At 39.3% G+C, this 19,764-nt stretch overlaps 1 protein-coding gene across 4 annotated transcripts in view; it reads left to right on the top strand.

Annotated features, from left to right (window-relative positions):
* Positions 1-19,764, top strand: part of SAMD8 (sterile alpha motif domain containing 8) — a 48,444-nt gene that overhangs the window by 19,802 nt on the left and 8,878 nt on the right. For 2 of the 4 annotated variants that reach the window (XM_081225812.1, XM_081225811.1), the window contains exons 3-4: positions 14,392-14,487; positions 18,570-18,687. In XM_081225812.1, the coding sequence (XP_081081938.1) occupies positions 14,392-14,487; positions 18,570-18,687 (214 nt within the window). The remainder of the gene's footprint in view (positions 1-14,391; positions 14,488-18,569; positions 18,688-19,764) is intronic. The other 2 variants (XM_081225813.1, XM_081225814.1) reach the window with 2 other exon arrangements.

The raw sequence follows: 19,764 nt of genomic DNA, 5'->3' as shown, positions 1-19,764 counted from the left end.
TCCGCAACGGGAGAGGCCACAACAGTGAGAGGCCCACGTAATGCAAAAAACAAACAAACAAACAAACAAAAGGATCCTACACCATGATTAAGTGAGGTTTATTCTAGGAATGCAAGGATTCTTCAATATATGCAAATCAATGTGATACACCATACTAACAAATTGAAGGAGAAAAACCATATGATCATCTCAATAGATGCAGAGAAAGCTTTCGACAAAATTCAACACCCATTTATGATAAAAACCCTGCAGAAAGTAGGCATAGAGGGAACTTTCCTCAACATAATAAAGGCCATATATGACAAATCCACAGCCAACATCGTCCTCAATGGTGAAAAACTGAAACCATTCCCACTAAGATCAGGAACAAGACAAGGTTGGGGCTTCCCTGGTGGCGCAGTGGTTGAGAGTCCGCCTGCTGATGCAGGGGACATGGGTTTGTGCCCCGGTCCAGGAAGATCCCACATGCCACGGAGCAACTGGGCCCGTGAGCCACGGCCGCTGAGCCTGTGCATCTGGAGCCTGTGCTCCGCAACGGGAGAGGCCACAACAGTGAGAGGCCCGTGTACCACAAAAAAAAAAAAAAAAAAAGACAAGGTTGCCCACTCTCACCACTCTTATTCAACATAGTTTTGGAAGTTCTAGCCACAGCAATCAGAGAAGAAAAGGAATCCAAATTGGAAAAGAAGAAGTAAAGCTGTCACTGTTTGCAGATGACATGATACTATACATAGAGAATCCTAAAGATGCTACCAGAAAACTACTAGAGCTAATCAATGAATTTGGTAAAGTAGCAGGATACAAAATTAGTGCACAGAAATCTCTGGCATTTTTATACACTAGTGATGAAAAATCTGAAAGTGAAATTAAGAAAACACTCCCATTTACCATTGCAACAGAAAGAATAAAATATCTAGGAATAAACCTACCTAAGGAGACAAAAGACCTGTATGCAGAAAATTATAAGACACTGATGTAAGAAATTAAAGACGATACAGATAGATGGAGAGATATACCATGTTCTTAGATTGGAAGAATCAACATTGTGAAAATGACTCTACTACCCAAAGCAATCTACAGATTCAGTGCAACCCCTATCAAACTACCACTGGCATTTTTCACAGAACTAGAACAAAAAAATTTCACAATTTGTATGGAAACACAAAAGACCCCGAATAGCCAAAGCAATCTTGAGAACGAAAAATGAAGCTGGAGGAATCAGGCTCCCTGACTTCAGACTATACTACAAAGCTACAGTAATCAAGACAGTATGATACTGGCACAAAAACAGAAATATAGATCAATGGAACAGGATAGAAAGCCCAGAGACAAATGCACGCACATATGGGCACCTTATCTTTGATAAAGGAGGCAAGAATATACAGTGGAGAAAAGACAGCCTCTTCAATAAGTGGTGCTGGGAAAACTGGACAGCTACATGTAAAAGTATGAAATTAGAACACTCCTAATACCATACACAAAAATAAGCTCAAAATGGATTAAAGACCTAAATGTAAGGCCAGACACTATCAAACTCTTAGAGGAAAACATAGGCAGAACGCTTTATGACATAAATCACAGCAAGATCCTTTTGACCCACCTCCTAGAGAAATGGAAATAAAAACAAAAATAAACAAATGGGACCTAATGAAACTTAAAAGCTTTTGCACAGCAAGGGAAACCATAAACAAGGCCAAAAGAGAACCCTCAGAATGGGAGAAAATATTTTGAAATGTAGCAACTGACAAAGGATTAATCTCCAAGATTTACAAGCAGCTCATGCAGCTCAATAACAAAAAAACAACCCAATCCAAAAATGGGCAGAAGACCTAAATAGACATTTCTCCAAAGAAGATATACAGATTGCCAACAAACACATGAAAGAATGCTCAACATCACTAATCATTAGAGAAATGCAAATCAAAACTACAGTGAGATATCATCTCACCCGTCAGAATGGCCATCATCAAAAAATCTAGAAACAATGAATGCTGTAGAGGGTGTGGAGAAAAGGGAACCCTCTTGCACTGTTGGTGGGAATGTAAATTGATACAGCTACTATGGAGAACAGCATGGAGGTTCCTTAAAAAACTACAAATAGAACTACCATACAACCCAGCACTCCCACTACTGGGCATATACCCTGAGAAAACCATAATTCAAAAAGAGTCATGTACCAAAATGTTCATTGCAGCTCTATTTACAATAGCCAGGACATGGAAGCAACCTAAGTGTCCATCAGCAGATGAGTGGATAAAGAAGATGTGGCACATATATACAATGGAATATTACTCAGCCATAAAAAGAAACGAAATTGAGTCATTTGTAGTGAGGTGGATGGACCTAGAGTCTGTCATACAGAGTGAAGTAAGTCAGAAAGAGAAAAACAAATACCGTATGCTAACACATACATGGAATCTAAGAGAAAAAAAAGTCATGAAGAACCTAGGGGTAAGACGGGAATAAAGACACAGACCTCCTAGAGCATGGACTTGAGGATATGGGGAGGGGGAAAGGTAAGCTGTGACAAAGTGAGAGAGTGGCATGGATATATATACACTACCAAACGTAAAATAGATAGCTAGTGGGAAGTAGCCGCATAGCACAGGGAGATCAGCTCGGTGGTTTGTGACCACCTAGAGGGGTGGGATGGGGGGGTGGGATAGGGAGGGTGGGAGGGAGGGAGACGCAAGAGGGAAGAGATATGGGAACATATGTATATGTATAACTGATTCACTTTGTTATAAAGCAGAAACTAACACACCATTGTAAAGCAATTATACTCCAATAAAGATGTTTAAAAAAACAAAGCAAAACGTTGTGCCCTTCTGAAAGTGCCTTATAGTATATGGGTTTTTTAAAAATGAAATGAATTAAAATGTCCATTTTAAGATGGCAGAATGACATATATATAACATTTTATTCTCTCTCAAGCCCTGACTAAAAGTATAGTAAAGAAGTTGTGTTTGTTTGTTGGTCTTAAGTTGTAAACTTACAAGGAAAGGGTAGATAAGAGAGGAGAAAACAGCCATACACTTTTGGGAGTTTGAAAGCAGATGGGTGAGGGTCTTCCCTGGTGGTCCAGTGGTTAAGACTCCCCACTGCAATGCAGGGGGCCTGGGTTCGATCCCTGGTCAGGGAACTAGATCCCATATGCTACAAATAAAAGATCCCGCATGCTGCAACTAAGACCCGGCGCAGCCAAATAAATAAATGAATATTAAAAAAGAAAAGAAAAGCAGATGGGTGAGTGGCAACTAGCAGAGCTAAAGTAACCTAATTCTAAAGCAGCAGTTGGGAAAACTGAGAACCAACCCAAACTATCTTGCAGATTTCTCAAAGCTCTGGATACTGTGGGTGAAAGGGTGGTGCTAAAATAAGAAAGCTGTTTAAGAAGCTGTTAGATCCCTATATCTCCTACCCTGTTCTATCATGCACAGTTTTTCCAACAGAAGACCCTAAGGAAGTAAGGAAGACAGCATGTGGATATCTGATGAAACAGTACTCTAGGCAGAGGAAACAGCAAGGTGCAGGAATCCTGAATTGGTAGTAGGCTTAGCATGTTTAAGGAACAGCAAGTGAGAGATGGAGAGAACAGTTGGAGATGAGATCTGAGAGGAGACAGGAGTCCAGATTTTGTAGGTACTTGTAGACAATTTTAAGGACTTTAGCTTTCATTCTAAGTGAAAAGGGAAGCCATTGGAAAGCATTTAGGAGAAGAGTAGAGCAATCTAACTTCCATTGTAAAAGGTCACTCTAATTGTTGTTAATAGAATAGCTTGGTGGTGGGGATGGGAAAGCAGAGGTTAAATTATTGAAGTCGTCTAGACAAAGATGGGGTGGATTGGATGAGAAGAGTAGTGGTACATACATATATATGGGTGTGTGTGTAGATATACATATATGTATGTATATATAGATGTGTGTGGGTATGTATGTACATACAGGCAACAAGATTTGCTTATGGATTTGCATGTAAGGTGTAAGAGAAGGAATTCAAGGATTGTTCCAAGATCTTTTTAAAATTAATTAATTAATTTATTTATTTATCCTGGGCTGTGTTGGGTGTTTGTTTCTGTGCGAGGGCTTTCTCTAGTTGTGGCAAGCCGGGGCCACTCTTCATCGCGGTGCACAGGCCTCTCACTATCGCAGCCTCTCTTGTTGCGGAGCACAGGCTCCAGACGCGCAGGCTCAGTAGCTGTGGCTCTCGGGCCTAGTTGCTCCGCGGCATGTGGGATCTTCCCAGACCAGGGCTCGAACCCGTGTCCCCTGCATTAGCAGGCAGATTCTCAACCACTGCGCCACCAGGGAAGCCCTATTCCAAGATTTTTGACTTGATCATCTGGAAGGATAGAGTTGTCCTTTATAGAGGTGGGAAGACTGTGGAAAGACCTGACTTGAAGAGAAAAGTAAGGGTTTGGTTTTAGACATGTCAAGTTTGAAGTATCTTTTACACCAAATCAGAAGTCAAGTAAGAGATGGAAAGATGAGTTAGTGTTCAGAGAGATCTAGGCTGAAATTTGGGAGTTACAAGTGTAGGTAAAGCCATGATATTAGATAATATCTACTAGGAAGTGAGTTTAGAAGGGAAAAGAAGATTGAAGATTGAGCCCAAGAACAGGTATAATGTTTAGAGGTCAGAAAAGTAAGGCAAAACTAGTAAAGAAGAAGACTGAGGAGGTCAGGACAGAGAGAGTGAGAGAGTATTATGGAAGCCAAGTTAAAAAAAAAAAAGTATTTTAAGAAGACAGGAATAAATTATAATTAGCTGTGTCAAATGCTGCTGAGGGGTCAAGTAAGATGAGGATAATTGACTGTTGACTTTGACAAGAGTTAATAAGGGCAAAAGCCTGATTATAATGAGTTCAAGAGAGAATGTGAGACTGGAATTTACCTAAAGGTATATCTCCACAAATATGAAACAGCATATGGACAGAGTTATTCATTGTGACATGAATTGTAATAATTATAAATATTGGAAATAATCTAAATGCTTATCCATGGGAAACTGGTTGAATATACTGTGGTACACCTACACAATAGAGTACTATTTAATCATAGAAAAGAATGAGGAAGATTTCTATGAACTGATGTGAAATGGTTTGTAGGAAAAACTCAGTAGCTGTGAAGCACCATGAGCATCCAGATCATGGTTTCTAAATACCAATCTGTACTAAAGGAACAGACCAGGGCTCCTTAGAGAAATGGCTAATTTTAAGTCTGGGGAATGGTAAGCATAAAATTAGCCTGAAATAGATTTTGTGCCATAAAGCAAGGAAGTAGAAACCTATCAGAAGAACATATGAACTGGTTTTAAGGGGCTCCCATTGATCAAATTAGGACAATTGGAACATCAAAAAGCATAATGAGGGCTTCCCTGGTGGCTCAGTGGTTGAGAATCTGCCTGCTAATGCAGGGGACACGGGTTCGAGCCCTGGTCTGGGAAGATCCCACATGCCACGGAGCAACTAGGCCCGTGAGCCACAACTACTGAGCCTGCGTGTCTGGAGCCTGTGCTCCGCAACAAGAGAGGCTGCGATAGTGAGAGGCCTGTGCACCGCGATGAAGAGTGGCCCCCTCTTACCACAAGTAGAGAAAGCCCTGGCACAGAAACGAAGACCCGACACAGCCAAAAATAAATAAATAAATTTTTAAAAAAGCATAATGATGGTAATGGATTATAATATACTGAGTAAGAAAAAGAATCTATGAACCCATAGTGATAAACAAAACAAACAAAAAATGGTTGACTGAGAGGGGAAGTTCTTCAAGGGAATTATAAGGGAAGTTGAAGAGCCATAACCAAGCACAGTACATGAACTTCAATTGAATCCTCTATCAAGAAAAAAAAATACTTCTATAAAGGACATTTTAGAACAGTTAGGAAAATTTGAATATGGATGGCATATTAAATGATACAGTTTAACACTAAATTGGTGTTACAGTTTCCTGGGTGTAATAGTGTATTGGGTTATGAAGAGGGTATCCTTGTTCTTAGGAGATACATGTTGAAGTATTTAGGGGAGAAGTGTCATAATGTCTGCAACTTATTTTGGGAAGGGTTTAGTCTCCTCCAAGAGTGTGTATGTGTATTTAGGTTTGTACAGAAAGACGGAAGTAAAGCAAATATGGGATAATGTTAATTATTGTAAACAATTGATAGACTTAAGTGATGAATATAAAGTTTATCTTTCAGCTTTTGTTATGATCAGAATTTTTCAAAGTAAAAAAATTGGGTAAAGAAATGAGAGAGAGGAAGAGAATGGGAAGAGAGAAATTGGAAACAATCAAGTCTTACAAGCCCTTAAAAGTTTTTCTATAAGGGCAACAGAGAAATGGAGTTGTATTGGAGAAAGGAGGAAAAGATATGGAGTCACCAGGGTTTTGTTTTGGATGGGCTGTATTATATAGCATGATTGTTGTACTGATGATAGGAATGACCCAATTTAGAGGGAAGGAGATACTGTTAGAGGAAAGAGAGGGTATAATTGATGGAATAATATCCTTGAGTAGATGAAAAGCAGTAGGATCTAGTGGGTGGGAGAGGCTGGTCTTAGGCACAGGGTCTATTAATTCATAACAGAGGGGAAGACAGAAAATATGGAAACAGATATAAGGTTGCTAGATGTGATGGTAAAGCATGAGGAAGTCCTCTGCTGATTGTTTTTATTTCCTCTGGAAACAGAGATTTAGAAGAGAGAGAAGGTCGGAGGTTTGAGGAGAAAGGATGAAGTGTAAAATAGTCATCTATGAGTGAATAGACTTGTGTGATGTAGTAGCAGCACTAAAGACCTCCTTGAGGTTAATAGTCATGTTGATATTGTGTGTTTTTATCAGCCTCACTCAACTGCACAGGTACAGGTATAGAATAGGTAGATAATTGGATTTAAGTGGGCTTTAAGGTTTTTTTTTTTTTTTTTTTGAGGTACGCGGGCCTCTCACTGTCGTGGCCTCTCCCGTTGCGGAGCACAGGCTCCGGACGCGCAGGCTCAGCAGCCATGGCTCACGGGCCCAGCCGCTCCGTAGCATGTGGGATCTTCCCGGACCGGGGCACGAACCCGTGTCCCCTGCATCAGCAGGCAGACTCTCAACCACTGCGCCACCAGGGAAGCCCGGGCTTTAAGTTTTGCTAGGCAATGCAATGAAGGAAAAAGAGGAAAGGGAGTGATTATAATGACTAACCATGGGCATAGGTAGATAAGGAGGGACAGGAGGATATGAGGTAGGAGAAGGACTGTGAAAGTGTTATAAGATCTATGGATTTGGGGTCTCAGAATTATTGAAGTTGGAGTACTAGATAAGATGGAAAGACAAGAGGTGTTGGTTAGTATAGAATTCTTGACATTGAGATTATGAAGAATAATCTTGATAATGACAAGATCCAGTTTATAACCGTGGATGGTGGGTCGCTGAAGTAGAGTAAAAGACAAGGTCATAGGAGGAGAAGTAAAAAGAGGAGTGAGAAGGATATATACCACAACAGGAGAAGTTTTGGAGAGTGACAGTGAACCAAAAACTAAAATCTCAAGAAATCAGAGAATGGATGCTGAGGTTCTATAGATGACTATGAAAGGCATAATGGGAAAGAAGAGGGAAATGATTGATCATGAGGATTTTATTTTAAAGTGTACAATTCAGTGGTTTTTAGTATATTTACAAAGTTGTGCAACCATCACCACTAATTCCAGAACGTTTTCAACACCCCAAATAGACTCATCCATTATCAGTCACACCCCATTTCCCTCCTCCCTCCAGACCCTGGCAACCACAATCTACTTTCTCTTTCTGTTTCTATGGATTTGTCTATTCTGGACATTTCATATCAATGGCCATTACAACATGAGGCTTTATTTTGTGTCTGGCTTCTTTCATTTAGCATAATGTTTTTAAGATTCATCCATATAAGTAGTATGTATTAGTACTTCATTCCTTTTTATTACAGAATATTATTTCATTGTTTGGATATACTACATTTAGCTTATCCATTCATTAGTTGATGAAGGTTTGAGTTGTATCCACTTTTTGGCTACTATTAATAATGCTGCTATGAACATTCATACAAAGTTTTGTATAGACATATGTTTTCAATTTGCAATGGAGGTTTGAAACCTAATTTTGCCTAACAGTCTACAGTTCCACCAGCTACAAAGCCCCATGCTCTTAAGTATCTAAATTTTATTCACAGGAGAATGGTAGCAGGTGCTGTCAGCATTCCTCCTGTATCCCCTCAGATCTCTTTTCCATTTTCTTGCACACTTATACTCCCAACATCCGGCAATTGTATGTCTTTGTTGGAGAACTGCTCTTGGGCTGCTGGAATACACTTTGCCTGCTTAAAAAGAGAGCCAAACATACTTGGAAATTTACATCCCTTCAGCAGCAGCCCTTAACCAATAACTGATGAGGTGGGGTATAAATATTTCATTTCTCTTTGCCCTAATTAGGACAACTTTTAGGTTGGACCTACACTGTCTCCCAGATTCCTTGCAGGATTGAGCCAAAGTTACCCTTGCCTGAGTTTACCACAGGGCTTTGCTTGACGTCTCACTCTTGCCTTGCTTCCTTGCCTTCCTGATCTCATTTTCCCACTACCCTATATTTTCCCTTGGGAACATTCCTAATAACTTTCACAGTGATCTTTGTTTCAGAGTCTGCTTCTGAAGCTTACTTGACACAGTTCCAAGAGCTTCAGCACATCATAAACAAAAAATTAGGAGATAGAGATGCTTCTAGAGGCAGGCCCACTTATATGTGAGGAGGGATAGCTAATAGCCATAATAGAGAAAACAGAAGCACTATAAAAAGCACACATAAATAATGGAAAAGCCACATTAATCTGGGGCTTCACTGCCTTTCATTTCTCAGTAGTCTCTGAGATCATTACCATGTCCAGTGTAATAATCAGTGTTCACAGTGATGACTCTGAATTATGAAACAAAATTAAATTCTATCCAGAAAAAAAAAGCATAACATGTATAATGCATTTTAGAAAGCATTGCATCAGAATAAATATGAGATATTGAAAACACATTTGACAATTTCCTTACAACACTTCACTAAAAAAGAAACAAGAAGAAGTGGGGGTGGGGGCCCCCAGTAATCCCATGAAGGCAGAAGCAGTGATAATAATGAAAATTTGGAAAGTAGAAAGCTAAGTGTCTGTTGTGAGGTTGGGAGTGGGGACTAGCGGTGCCCAAGAGGTGAGTTTATTTGTACTGCAGTACTCCAGAAAAACCCTCAAAACAGGAGGCATCAAACATCTCTCAAGACTGGGTATAGATAGGAGCTAAATATGGGAGAACTGGTTGAAAATCAATTTAAGACCTGTTCTACTGCAACAGAAGACAGGTGGTTTGTTCTCCAGAGTAGTTGAATGTGAGGGACTCTGGACTCGGGGACACCATGCCCAGATGAGAACAAAGGTGCCTGTTTTCATTGTATTTTCTGTGATTAACTGTAAATTAACTGATTTAATGTAATTAAATTGATTAACTGTAAATCTAGATCACAGAGACTTCCAGCTCCCTTCCTTAAGTAACCAGACTTAACTTCCCAGCCCCAGTCTTCCAAGCAGGAGAACAGATTCCTCTCCTTGGAAAACCTGCACAAGAGAAAAGGACTATAGATACTGTGGTAGGAGAGATATCCATATCTCATCAGCTAGACCTCTGTTCTATCACAGTGAAACCCATACTTCACAACCTCAGTCCATGCATACAGAGCATCACATTATTTTTTTTTTTAGTACTTCCCTGTCAAATATGAACTGTCAGTCAAGAATCACCAGACATTTGAGGAAAACAGATCAGTGCAAATAGAAAAAAAACAAACTGGGAAACACAAAATAGGGAGCAGAACACTTCAAAAAAAATAACCATTCATATACTCACAGGTAAGAGATACTGCATTCTATGAGAGTAACAGTAGACTATGAAAAAGGAAAATTCAGAGGAAAAAAGCTTTTGAAAAATAAAAAATGAAAGTAGAAATTTAAAATGCAGCAGGATGGGCTTCCCTGGTGGCTCCTTGGTTGAGAATCTGCCTGCCAATGCAGGGGACACGGGTTCAAGCCCTGGTCTGGGAGGATCCCACATGCCGCGGAGCAACTGGGCCCGTGAGCCACAACTACTGAGCCTGCGCGTCTGGAGCTTGTGCTCCGCAACAAGAGAGGCCGCGATAGTGAGAGGCCCACGCAGCGCGATGAGGAGTGGCCCCCGCTCGCCGCAACTAGAGAAAGCCCTCGCACAGAAACAAAGACCCAACTCGGCCAAAAATAAATTTTAAAAAAATCCAGCAGGATAATTGGAACATGGATTTGATGAAATTGCCCAGCATGTAGAGCAGAGATAAGAAGTAGAGGAGAAAAAGTAAGATCAATCCCATTGGCCCAGCAGTGGAAAAAATAGGGGTTTTAGGAAGAACGTAGAGAAAATGAAGAGGAAGATATTATCTAAGCTATAATAAAAGGAAATTTCTCAGAATCAAAGAATGTGACTTCCTAGATTGAAAGAGCACCCAGTACAAGAAATGAAAAATTTCAGAACACTAGGTATAGACAGAAGATCCTAAAAGCTTCTTAAGAGACAAAACAAGTAACACACAAAGATTAGAAATCCAAATAGCGTCACACTTCTTAGCAACCGTGGAAGTGAGATGACAATGGAACAAATGCCTCTAACATTCTGAGACAAAATAATGTCTAACCTAAAATGTTCTGCCTAGGCAAACTACCAAATAGACATAAGGCTAGACCCAAGGGTATTTTAAAATTTGCAAGTCTCAAAAAAATTTACTCTCCAACCCCACAGCTACTAGAATTGCTAAAATGAAAAAAATTGCTAATGACAAGGCCTGACGAGGATTCAGAGCAACTGGTGCTCTCATACTTTGCTGGTAGAATTGCAAAATGGTACAACTGCTTTGAAAACAGTTTGATAGTTTCTTAAGAAGTTAAACATAAACTTAACATAGGACTCAACAGTTTCATTCCTAGGTATTTACCCAAGAAAAATGAAAACATACGTCCATGCAAAGACCTGTATGTGGTCTTTATTCATAATCACCCAAACCTGGAAATAGCCCAGAATACCCATCAACCTGTGAATGGATACAGAAATTGTAGACAAAGAATAGATAAAGAATTAATTGTACATGCAATAACATGGATGAATCTGAAACATATTATGCTGAGTGAAAATAGCCAGATACAAAAGGTATTTGGACAAATACTGTGTGATTGCATTTATATGCCATTCTAGAAAAGGCAAACCTATAGGAATCAGAAATCAGATCAGTGGTAGCCCCACAGCTGGAAGTGAGAAAGGGAATTGACTACAAAGGGACACAAGGGAACTTTTTGGAGTGATGAAAATGTTGTCTTTATTGCGGTGGTGATTACATGATTGAATGTGTTTGTCAAAACTCTTTGAACTGTATAGCTAAAAATGGTGAATTTTTCTGTTTGTAAATTAAACCTCAGTAAATCTGACAAAAAAAAACAAGTTTATCCTCCATCCCTCCTCTGAGAAAATAATTCAAGGATACACTACATCAAAACTAAGGAGTGGGCTTCCCTGGTGGCGCAAGTGGTTGAGAGTCCGCCTGCCAATGCAGGGGACACGGATTCGTGCCCCGGCCCGGGAGGATCCCACATGCCGCGGAGTGGCTGGGCCCGTGAGCCATGGCCGCTGAACCTGTGCGTCCGGAGCCTGTGCTCCGCAACGGGAGAGGCCACAGCAGTGAGAGGCCCATGTACCACAAAAAAACAAAAACAAAAACAAAAAAAACTAAGGAGTAAACTGAGAAAGAGGAGGACATGGGATTCAGGAAACAGAGGATCCAATATAGAAAAGAGAAATTCCCAAGATGAGGGTTAAGTTTTATTCCAAGAAATAGCCATGCAGGAGGGACTAGATAATGCAGCCTTTCTAAAGAAGGAGCTCTAGGAGAGATTTCTCCAAAGGAAACATTGAAATTGATAGAATAGTCTGAAGATGAATTGGTGATAGGCACACAAGAAACAGAAGAAACTTTTTTTTTTTTAAGTTATTAGCTCTGGAGAATTGTAAGGAGTTGTACGAGAAAGGGACTTAATCTTTGCGTTCCATTGTCTTAGCTATGAGCTATACTTAAACATTTCCATCAAGTAAAAGCCAAAAATTATTTTAAATAAAATGATGAAATAATATTGAGAGCATGGGAAAGAAAGAGAGAGTGTGTGTATGTGTGTGTATGTGTTTTTGTGTGTGTGACTAGAAGATATAACTTCAAATAAACCAGAAGAATGAAAGTGACTATCTCTGGAGAGCAAGAATTAGGTTTAGGCTGGGGGTGGGGCAAAAAACTTACTTTTACCATAAACACTCTAAAACTATTTAAAATATATACAGGGCTTCCCTGGTGGTGCAGTGGTTGAGAGTCCACCTGCCGATGCAGGGGACACGGGTTCGTGCCCCGGTCCGGAAGGATCGCACATGCTGCGGAGTGGCTGGGCCCGTGAGCCATGGCCGCTGAGCCTGCACGTCCGGAGCCTGTGCTCTGCAACGGGAGAGGCCACAGCAGTGAGAGGCCCGTGTACTGCAAAAAAAATAATAATAATAAAATAAAATAAAATAAAATATATACATATGTATATACACATGTATACATATGCACATGTACACATACATACATATATAGATTTTTTTAATGTTCATTAAAAAAGTTTAAATTTTTAGAAGTCATTTAAAGGGATCTTTTATCTGAAAATTTCTATTATGTGAAATAACCCTTTCCCCCATAATGCCAGATAAATAAGGCAGCAATAGATTAAAAATTCACAAGAGGAGTCTTTATTTTCTGAGGTAATAGGTAAAAGATGAGTCCCTGAATGGAGACAATTGACTCTCTTCAGTTACTCTGAATAAGGTTTGGAGTAGACTGTTAATATCTTTCAGACTTAATGTCTTTTTTCTTTTTTTTTTTTGTGGTACGCGGGCCTCTCACTGTTGTGGCCTCTCCCGTTGCGGAGCACAGGCTCCCGGCGCGCAGGCTCAGCGGCCATGGCTCACGGGTCCAGCCGGTCTGCGACATGTGGGATCTTCCCGGACTGGGGCACGAACCCATGTCCCCCTGCATCGGCAGGCAGACTCTTAACCACTGCGCCACCAGGGAAGCCCTCATGTCTTCTTTTTAAAAAATACCTTTATTTCCTTAGTTATAAAATTAACATGCCATTGTGTAAAAATTTTTAGTGTAAATTTACAAAGAATAAAAATAAAACTATCAATAATCTTACCACCCAGAGATGACCTATTTGGACTAATTCATTTCCATCTCCTCCCTTCCACCACTCTCCTCCTTTTTTTCTTCCTCCTCCTCATTTTCTCCTTTTCCTTCCTTCTTCCTTCTTCTTTCTTCCTCTTTCTTCTTCTTTCTTCTTCTTTTTCTTCATCTTCTTCTTCTCCCTGCCCCCATCTTTCTTTCTTTTTAATTGAGAATGTGACTTGTCTTTTACTAGTGGGTAATCACAGGAGCTGTGGATTTGGTGAGGAAAGACAACAATGGAAAAGATAGAAGAAAACAAATATAAAACAAAGGAGGGCAGAGAGAGAAGGAGAGGAGTAAAACAAAACAAAAACTCTATTTACTTGCTTGAAAACAAAATATACTAAAAAAAAGAGTAGTTGAGTTCAAGCCCTGACTGTCTGGATTCTGAAATGAGCACACCATTTAAGAAGTGAGCCTTTTTCCCCCTGTCTTTTGGGGACAGTCCTGTATACAGGTCTGCCATGCTATGGGAAAGGAGAAAAAAGTTATTTCTTTACAGAGAACCATGACTGGGAATCACAAACAACAAAGAGGTCCTGGTAAATGAGGTACTTTATGAAACAGTTTTTTTCCCCAGGTTCTCCAGATATCATCTTCTAAAAGAGGTAGAAGTTAAAGAAAACAGGGACTTCCCTGGTGGTGCAGTGGTTAAGAATCTGCCTGGTAGTGCAGGGGACATGGGTTCGATCCCTGGTCCAGGAAGATCCCACATGCCGTGGAGCAGCTAAGCCTGTGCTCCACAACTACTGAGCCTGCGCTCTAGAGCCCGTGAGCCACAACTACTGAGCCCGCGTGCCACAACGACTGAAGCCTGCGTGCCTAGAGCCGGTGCTCCGCAATAAGAGAAGCCACCGCAATGAGAAGCCCACACACTGTAACAAAGAGTAGACCCCACTCGCTGCCTAGAGAAAGCCTGCATGCAGCAACGAAGACCCAACACAGCCAAAAATAAATAATTAATTTTTTTAAAAAGTTAAAGGAAACAATTTTAAGGTCATTATTAGCAGAGTATCTTACTGACAGGGTGGCGCCATTTACATACATATACTTCTTGTCCAAAATTTAAATTTTTTTCTGTTCCAGCGTTCCTAGAATTCCATGGGCCTTTGCCATGACAGAAGTATGTGGCATGATTCTGTGCTATATTTGGCTCCTGGTTCTTCTTCTTCACAAGCACAGGTACCTCTCTTATTCCATTAAAAGACTGAAAGTGTTTTGACTGTCTTTTGCAAAGGTCATCAAACCTTGTTTCTTCCTTTGCTGTTTCCTTGTTACTTTCCTTCTCTAGTCATTGTGACATTATAATTACTGACATAGGAAAATGTTTGGGTTTGATCAACAAAAGAGTCAGCCTGAGGTAGTACCTACATATTTAGTAATATTCTGAAGGTATTTTGCAGGGAAGGATTAGAGATGGCGGTATTCAGCCATGGGCCAACCACGACAATCTAAGTCTAGCCTTGCCTTTCTTTGGAAACAGATCGGAAATGTCACTTTCTATAGAAGGCTAGAAACTCCTCCAAGGGACAGTCTTTGGTCAGATGTTTGGGTGGGAGAAATTATTCTCTGCTTGGAGGAGGTGCATTAAAAAAGAGGTCATTTTGCACACCGTGCACATCTAGCAAGTGTAGTTTACTTCAGATGGTATAGAAAATTGCTGAATAGGGAAGGTTCTCCTTTTGTACTTTCACAAGAGATAGAAAGGGAAGAAGTTTTTTGCATTAAAAAAGAAGCATAAGAGGAGGCTACTTTCCTACTTTAATGAGGGGAACTTATTTAAGTAAAAAAATAAGCATAGTGTGGAATCTAAAGAGTAATACAAATTAATTTATTTACAAAAGAAAAGCAGACTCACAGACATAGAAAACAAACTTATGGTTACCAAAGGGGAAGTGGAGGGGGGAGGGATAAATTAGGAGTATGGGATTAACAGAGACATACTAATGTATATAAAATAGACAAACAACAAGGATTTACTGTATAGCACAAGGAACTATATTCGGTATCTTATAATAACCTATATTGGAAAAGAATCTGAAATATATATGTGTGTATATATATAAATATGTATATAACTGTATCACTTTGCTGTACACCTGAATCTAACACAATATTGTAAATCAACCATTCTTCAACTAAAAAAAAAAAGGCATAGTGAAGAAAAAATAGATCTGATAAAGTTGTGGGTCTGCTATCCATTGTCTTTGGATACTGAAGAGGAATAGGGACACTTTCGTGAATTTTTTATTCTTTCTCCTCACCAGGGAATGCTTGAGGTAAACTACAGTGATGAGCTTTAGGTCCTAAGCAGCAGTTATTTCAGTGCTTTGAAGGTGAAAAGAAGGGTTGATGATTGCTATTCTTGTCACACTTTTAGGCCATATTGCACTTCATTCTCTCTCACTTTGCAACAATATTTGTAACTGGATTGCTTAAAACCAGAGGTGGTTTAAAAACACGTTTCGGGGCTTCCCTGGTGGCGCAGTGGTTGAGAGTCCGCCTGCCGATGCAGAGGACATGGGTTCGTGCCCCGGTCCGGGAAGATCCCTCATGCCGCGGAGCGGCTGGGCCCGTGAGCCATGGCTGCTGAGCCTGCGCGTCCGGAGCCTGTGCTCCGCAACGGGAGAGGCCACAGCATTGAGAGGCCCGCGTACCGCAAAAAATAAATAAATAAATAAATAAAAACAAAAAACAAACAAAAAAACCACATGTATCACTGCTGCTTTCTGGTTTAACTTTGCCTCACAAGACCCTGTAGATTTGAATTTATCCACTCTTCAAAACAAGAAAGGGTTTACCTTATATAGGAAACCTTGGTAGGTTTAGCAAAGCGTAGCAGTGACCAGCTAAATGCAAGTTTTTTGTTTGTTTGTTTTTGCAATACGCAGGCCTCTCAATGTTGTGGCCTCTCCCATTGCGGAGCACAGGCTCCGGATGTGCAGGCTCAGCGGCCATGGCTCACGGGCCCAGCTGCTCCACAGCATGTGGGATCTTCCCGGACCGAGGCATGAACCCGTGTCCCCTGCATCGGCAGGCGGACTCTCAACCACTGTGCCACCAGGGAAGCCCTAAATGCAAGTTTTGATGTTTAATTAGTCAAAGAAAGTGTTTCTCAAAGTGTGGTCTTTGTAGCACTTTCTAGAATCACCTGGGCTCTTGTTAAAATTCAGATTCCATGTTGTCTTCCTCAAAAAGCTCACAAAATGGTGGCATGGAAAAAAGAAGGCAGAGACTTTTGCTCTGGACTTTCCACTATATGGTAAGAAGATGCACCATAAATCCTGTGTTAAGAAAGGATTGCATCACTGAACTTGCAGGAAGAAAGGAAAATCTCCAAGAGCCCCAAACACACAAACACATGAAAAAGGAAACACAGAAAAAATAATCTGTGGTGTACAATCAGAGGAATGAGTAAGCATCTCTGAAAAAGCATTCCACTGGTTGTAATGCCAGAGCTAAGATAAGGAGACTAAGCCTTAGGTATGTAACAAAGTTGAGTGGCTGATACCAAGACTCCCAGATTAAGCTGTGGATTTTAGAACGGGCTAGAGTGTTCTCAAGTCAGTAGTGCTAACTGGGTCTCAGAAGAAATGAATTTAATTCTTCTCTGGATGACAGTATATTCAATTTAGGCTCCTGTGTTTTCCCAAAATATTGGAGAGCAGGGCTATTAAGAAAGGTGAGAAGTGGTAGAATCCTCCTGCTTTGAGTTGGTACCCTCTCCATTCAGTGTTACTTTTTCTTACCTTCTTTTCTTCTTTTTTTACATTACCACTGCTACATTTTAGAAGTAGTAGTGAACCAGAAGTGAAGCAAACCCTGCAGGGACTGAAACCTAGCTTGAAATAATTTCAGTTTCAAAAATTGCATTAAGGTGACCCCAGATTGTTAAAGCCCATAACCACTTGCCAAAAGAGATATCAAATCTCTCTTTGGGAAGATAATATAGGCCTAAATTTAATTCTAAAATTTTTTATATACAATATCTGGCACTCAAGTAAATAACTTATAAAGGGGTACATAAGTATGTACGAGAATATGATCAAAATTTAAGAGAAACAATAAATAATGGAATAGACCCACTGTGGATCCAGAAAATGGAGGTACCAGATACAGATTTTAAAGTAACTCTGCTGACTGTGTTCAAGATAATTTTAACAGAGAATGAAATGGAAACTCTAGAAGTAAACACATTTTTAAAAATCCCTGAAATTGAGAATTCAGTAATGAGTATGACATCAGGTTGAATCCAGCAGAAGAGAGAATTAATGAATCAGAAGATAATTGGAAGAAAAAAATTTTTTAAAGATAGAAAATAGATGAAATATTTGGGGACACTGAGGGGATAGCCTGAAGAAGGTTTACCATATAGGTAATTAGAGTTCCTTGAGGAGAGGAGAAAGAAAATAAAACAGAAGTATATTTGAAGTGAAAAAAATAAAAAAATAAAATGCAGATTCCTGAGCTCCATCCCAGGTGTACACACTGAAGTTTGAAACTTACCTAACCTTATATTGAGTACTTTTTTTTGAAGGTGGGAGGAGCATTTCAAAAATGTTTAAGTAAAGTCTCTGTACTTAAGAATCATATAGTCTGTTTTGGTTGAAGACGTTAAAAAAAATTGTTAGAGATATACTTAATGTAAAACATAGTATTAAAAAAACCCTTAGTATTTTATAGCTTAAATTTAAGAGAAATTAAAGAATGTTTATTATATAATTACTGTCAACCAATTTACAATGTCATTAATGAGCAAAAAAATTCCCTAGGATCACGTATTTAACTTTACTTCTCATTAAATAAGTTATGACAATATATGAGTAATAAAACTAACACTAAGCTAGAGTCAGTCTAGGTACTATCTTACTTCTCTCTTGCGTAATTCTTACTTTCTCTTAGCCATATTTTCTTAACAGTGAAATGATGCTCTTAGGTCTGCACTGTCCAGCATGGCAGGTGCTAGCCACATGTGGCTATTTAAATTTAATTTAGTGAAAATGAAATAAAATTAAAATTCAGTTCCTTACTTGTACACTTCAAATGCTCAAGAGCCACATGTATATAGCTTATTGGACAGTGCAGTTATAGTCCATTTCCATCATCCTATTGGACAGTGCTTTAGATGGTCTCTAAGATTTCTGTCCTCTTCAAAGAATCTAATGGTTTTCCTGCTTGTTCTCCCTTTAAGTAAACACTAGATGCCTGAGGTATTTTGGTTTGTTTTCTTCTGATCTTTCTCCCTTTTTGGTCACTGTTCACAGGTCAGTACTTCTCCGAAGGCTTTGTAGTCTGATGGGCACTGTATTCTTGCTTCGCTGCTTTACCATGTTTGTGACCTCCCTCTCCGTGCCAGGACAGCACCTACAGTGTACTGGAAAGGTAGCCTACTGTCTTCTTTATCATTCTTTCCTCTTATTCTTGGTGTGTTGATGGCACCATATACGAACTAAGGCTAAGGCTTTGCTTTTAACATTAAAATGTGCTTTTCAGCATTTTCAATATCTGTAATAAACCTCTAGAAATAATTTGGTAAAAATCTTAAGTCAGAATCTACCTTCCTGTTACTTCTATCCATTGATACTAACTAGTTCAATGCTGTAGAGCTATAGAAAAAAAGTAACTTTCGATTATCATTTTCCCTTTCTCACCATCCTCAACATCTTTAGTTCCTCATATGATGTGACTCTGGCCTCTTCACTGTCCTCATCACTCCTTTTTAAAAAATGTTGCAGTTGGACCATATTCCATTTAAAATGTAGTACCCACTACTCTAAACTTTACTCTTTCTGAGATATATTTAAATAATGGCTAACCTTTTTTGTTTTTGTTTTATACTTTGTTGCTTGTTTTGATATATTGTAGACATACCTTCTCTTCTGGTTAAATTGAGAGAGGATAGATTATGCAGATGGGAACAAAAAAACAGGGTAATGAATTACTGTAAAAAATAAGAAAATGTTTAAAAACCCTGAAGATCACCTGTGCTTTATATATAAAATTGGCTGTTGTGACCCATTAAATTTGGACAAGAGAATTTATTAGCCTACTTTTCTAAGCCTCCATGCTTTAGTTATGTGTTCCCAAATATTCAAATGATGTATTAACACCTTTGTTATTTTAATGTTGTTTGTAAAGTGTAAAACAAAATTAAGGTGTCTGTTCTTCTACTGCAATATAAATAGCTGAAATACCTGCAAGGGAAGATTAAGCAGCCAAAGGAGATCAGGAACTAAAAATATAGTCCTGAGCTACAGAGTGACCAAACTTTCTCCAGGTATAAGGAGACTGACCAGTAAGAAAGGAGGAAGGGTTAATGACATTTAGGATTTAGTGTAAAGGAAATGTTTTATTTTTAAGATAAAAGCTGTTTTTGTTTCTTCTTCTTTTTTTTTCCAAAAAGGGAAAGTACTTCTTTCTAGTTACAAAGTTATATAAACTTATTGTAAAAATTCAAAT

Source organism: Mesoplodon bidens, assembly GCF_964165515.1.
Source record: "Mesoplodon bidens genome assembly, chromosome: 1".
In the NCBI taxonomy this organism is placed as follows: Eukaryota; Metazoa; Chordata; class Mammalia; order Artiodactyla; family Ziphiidae; genus Mesoplodon; species Mesoplodon bidens.
The sequence above is the reverse complement of the archived record's forward strand: the minus strand, read 5'-3'. Positions and strand labels throughout refer to the sequence as shown.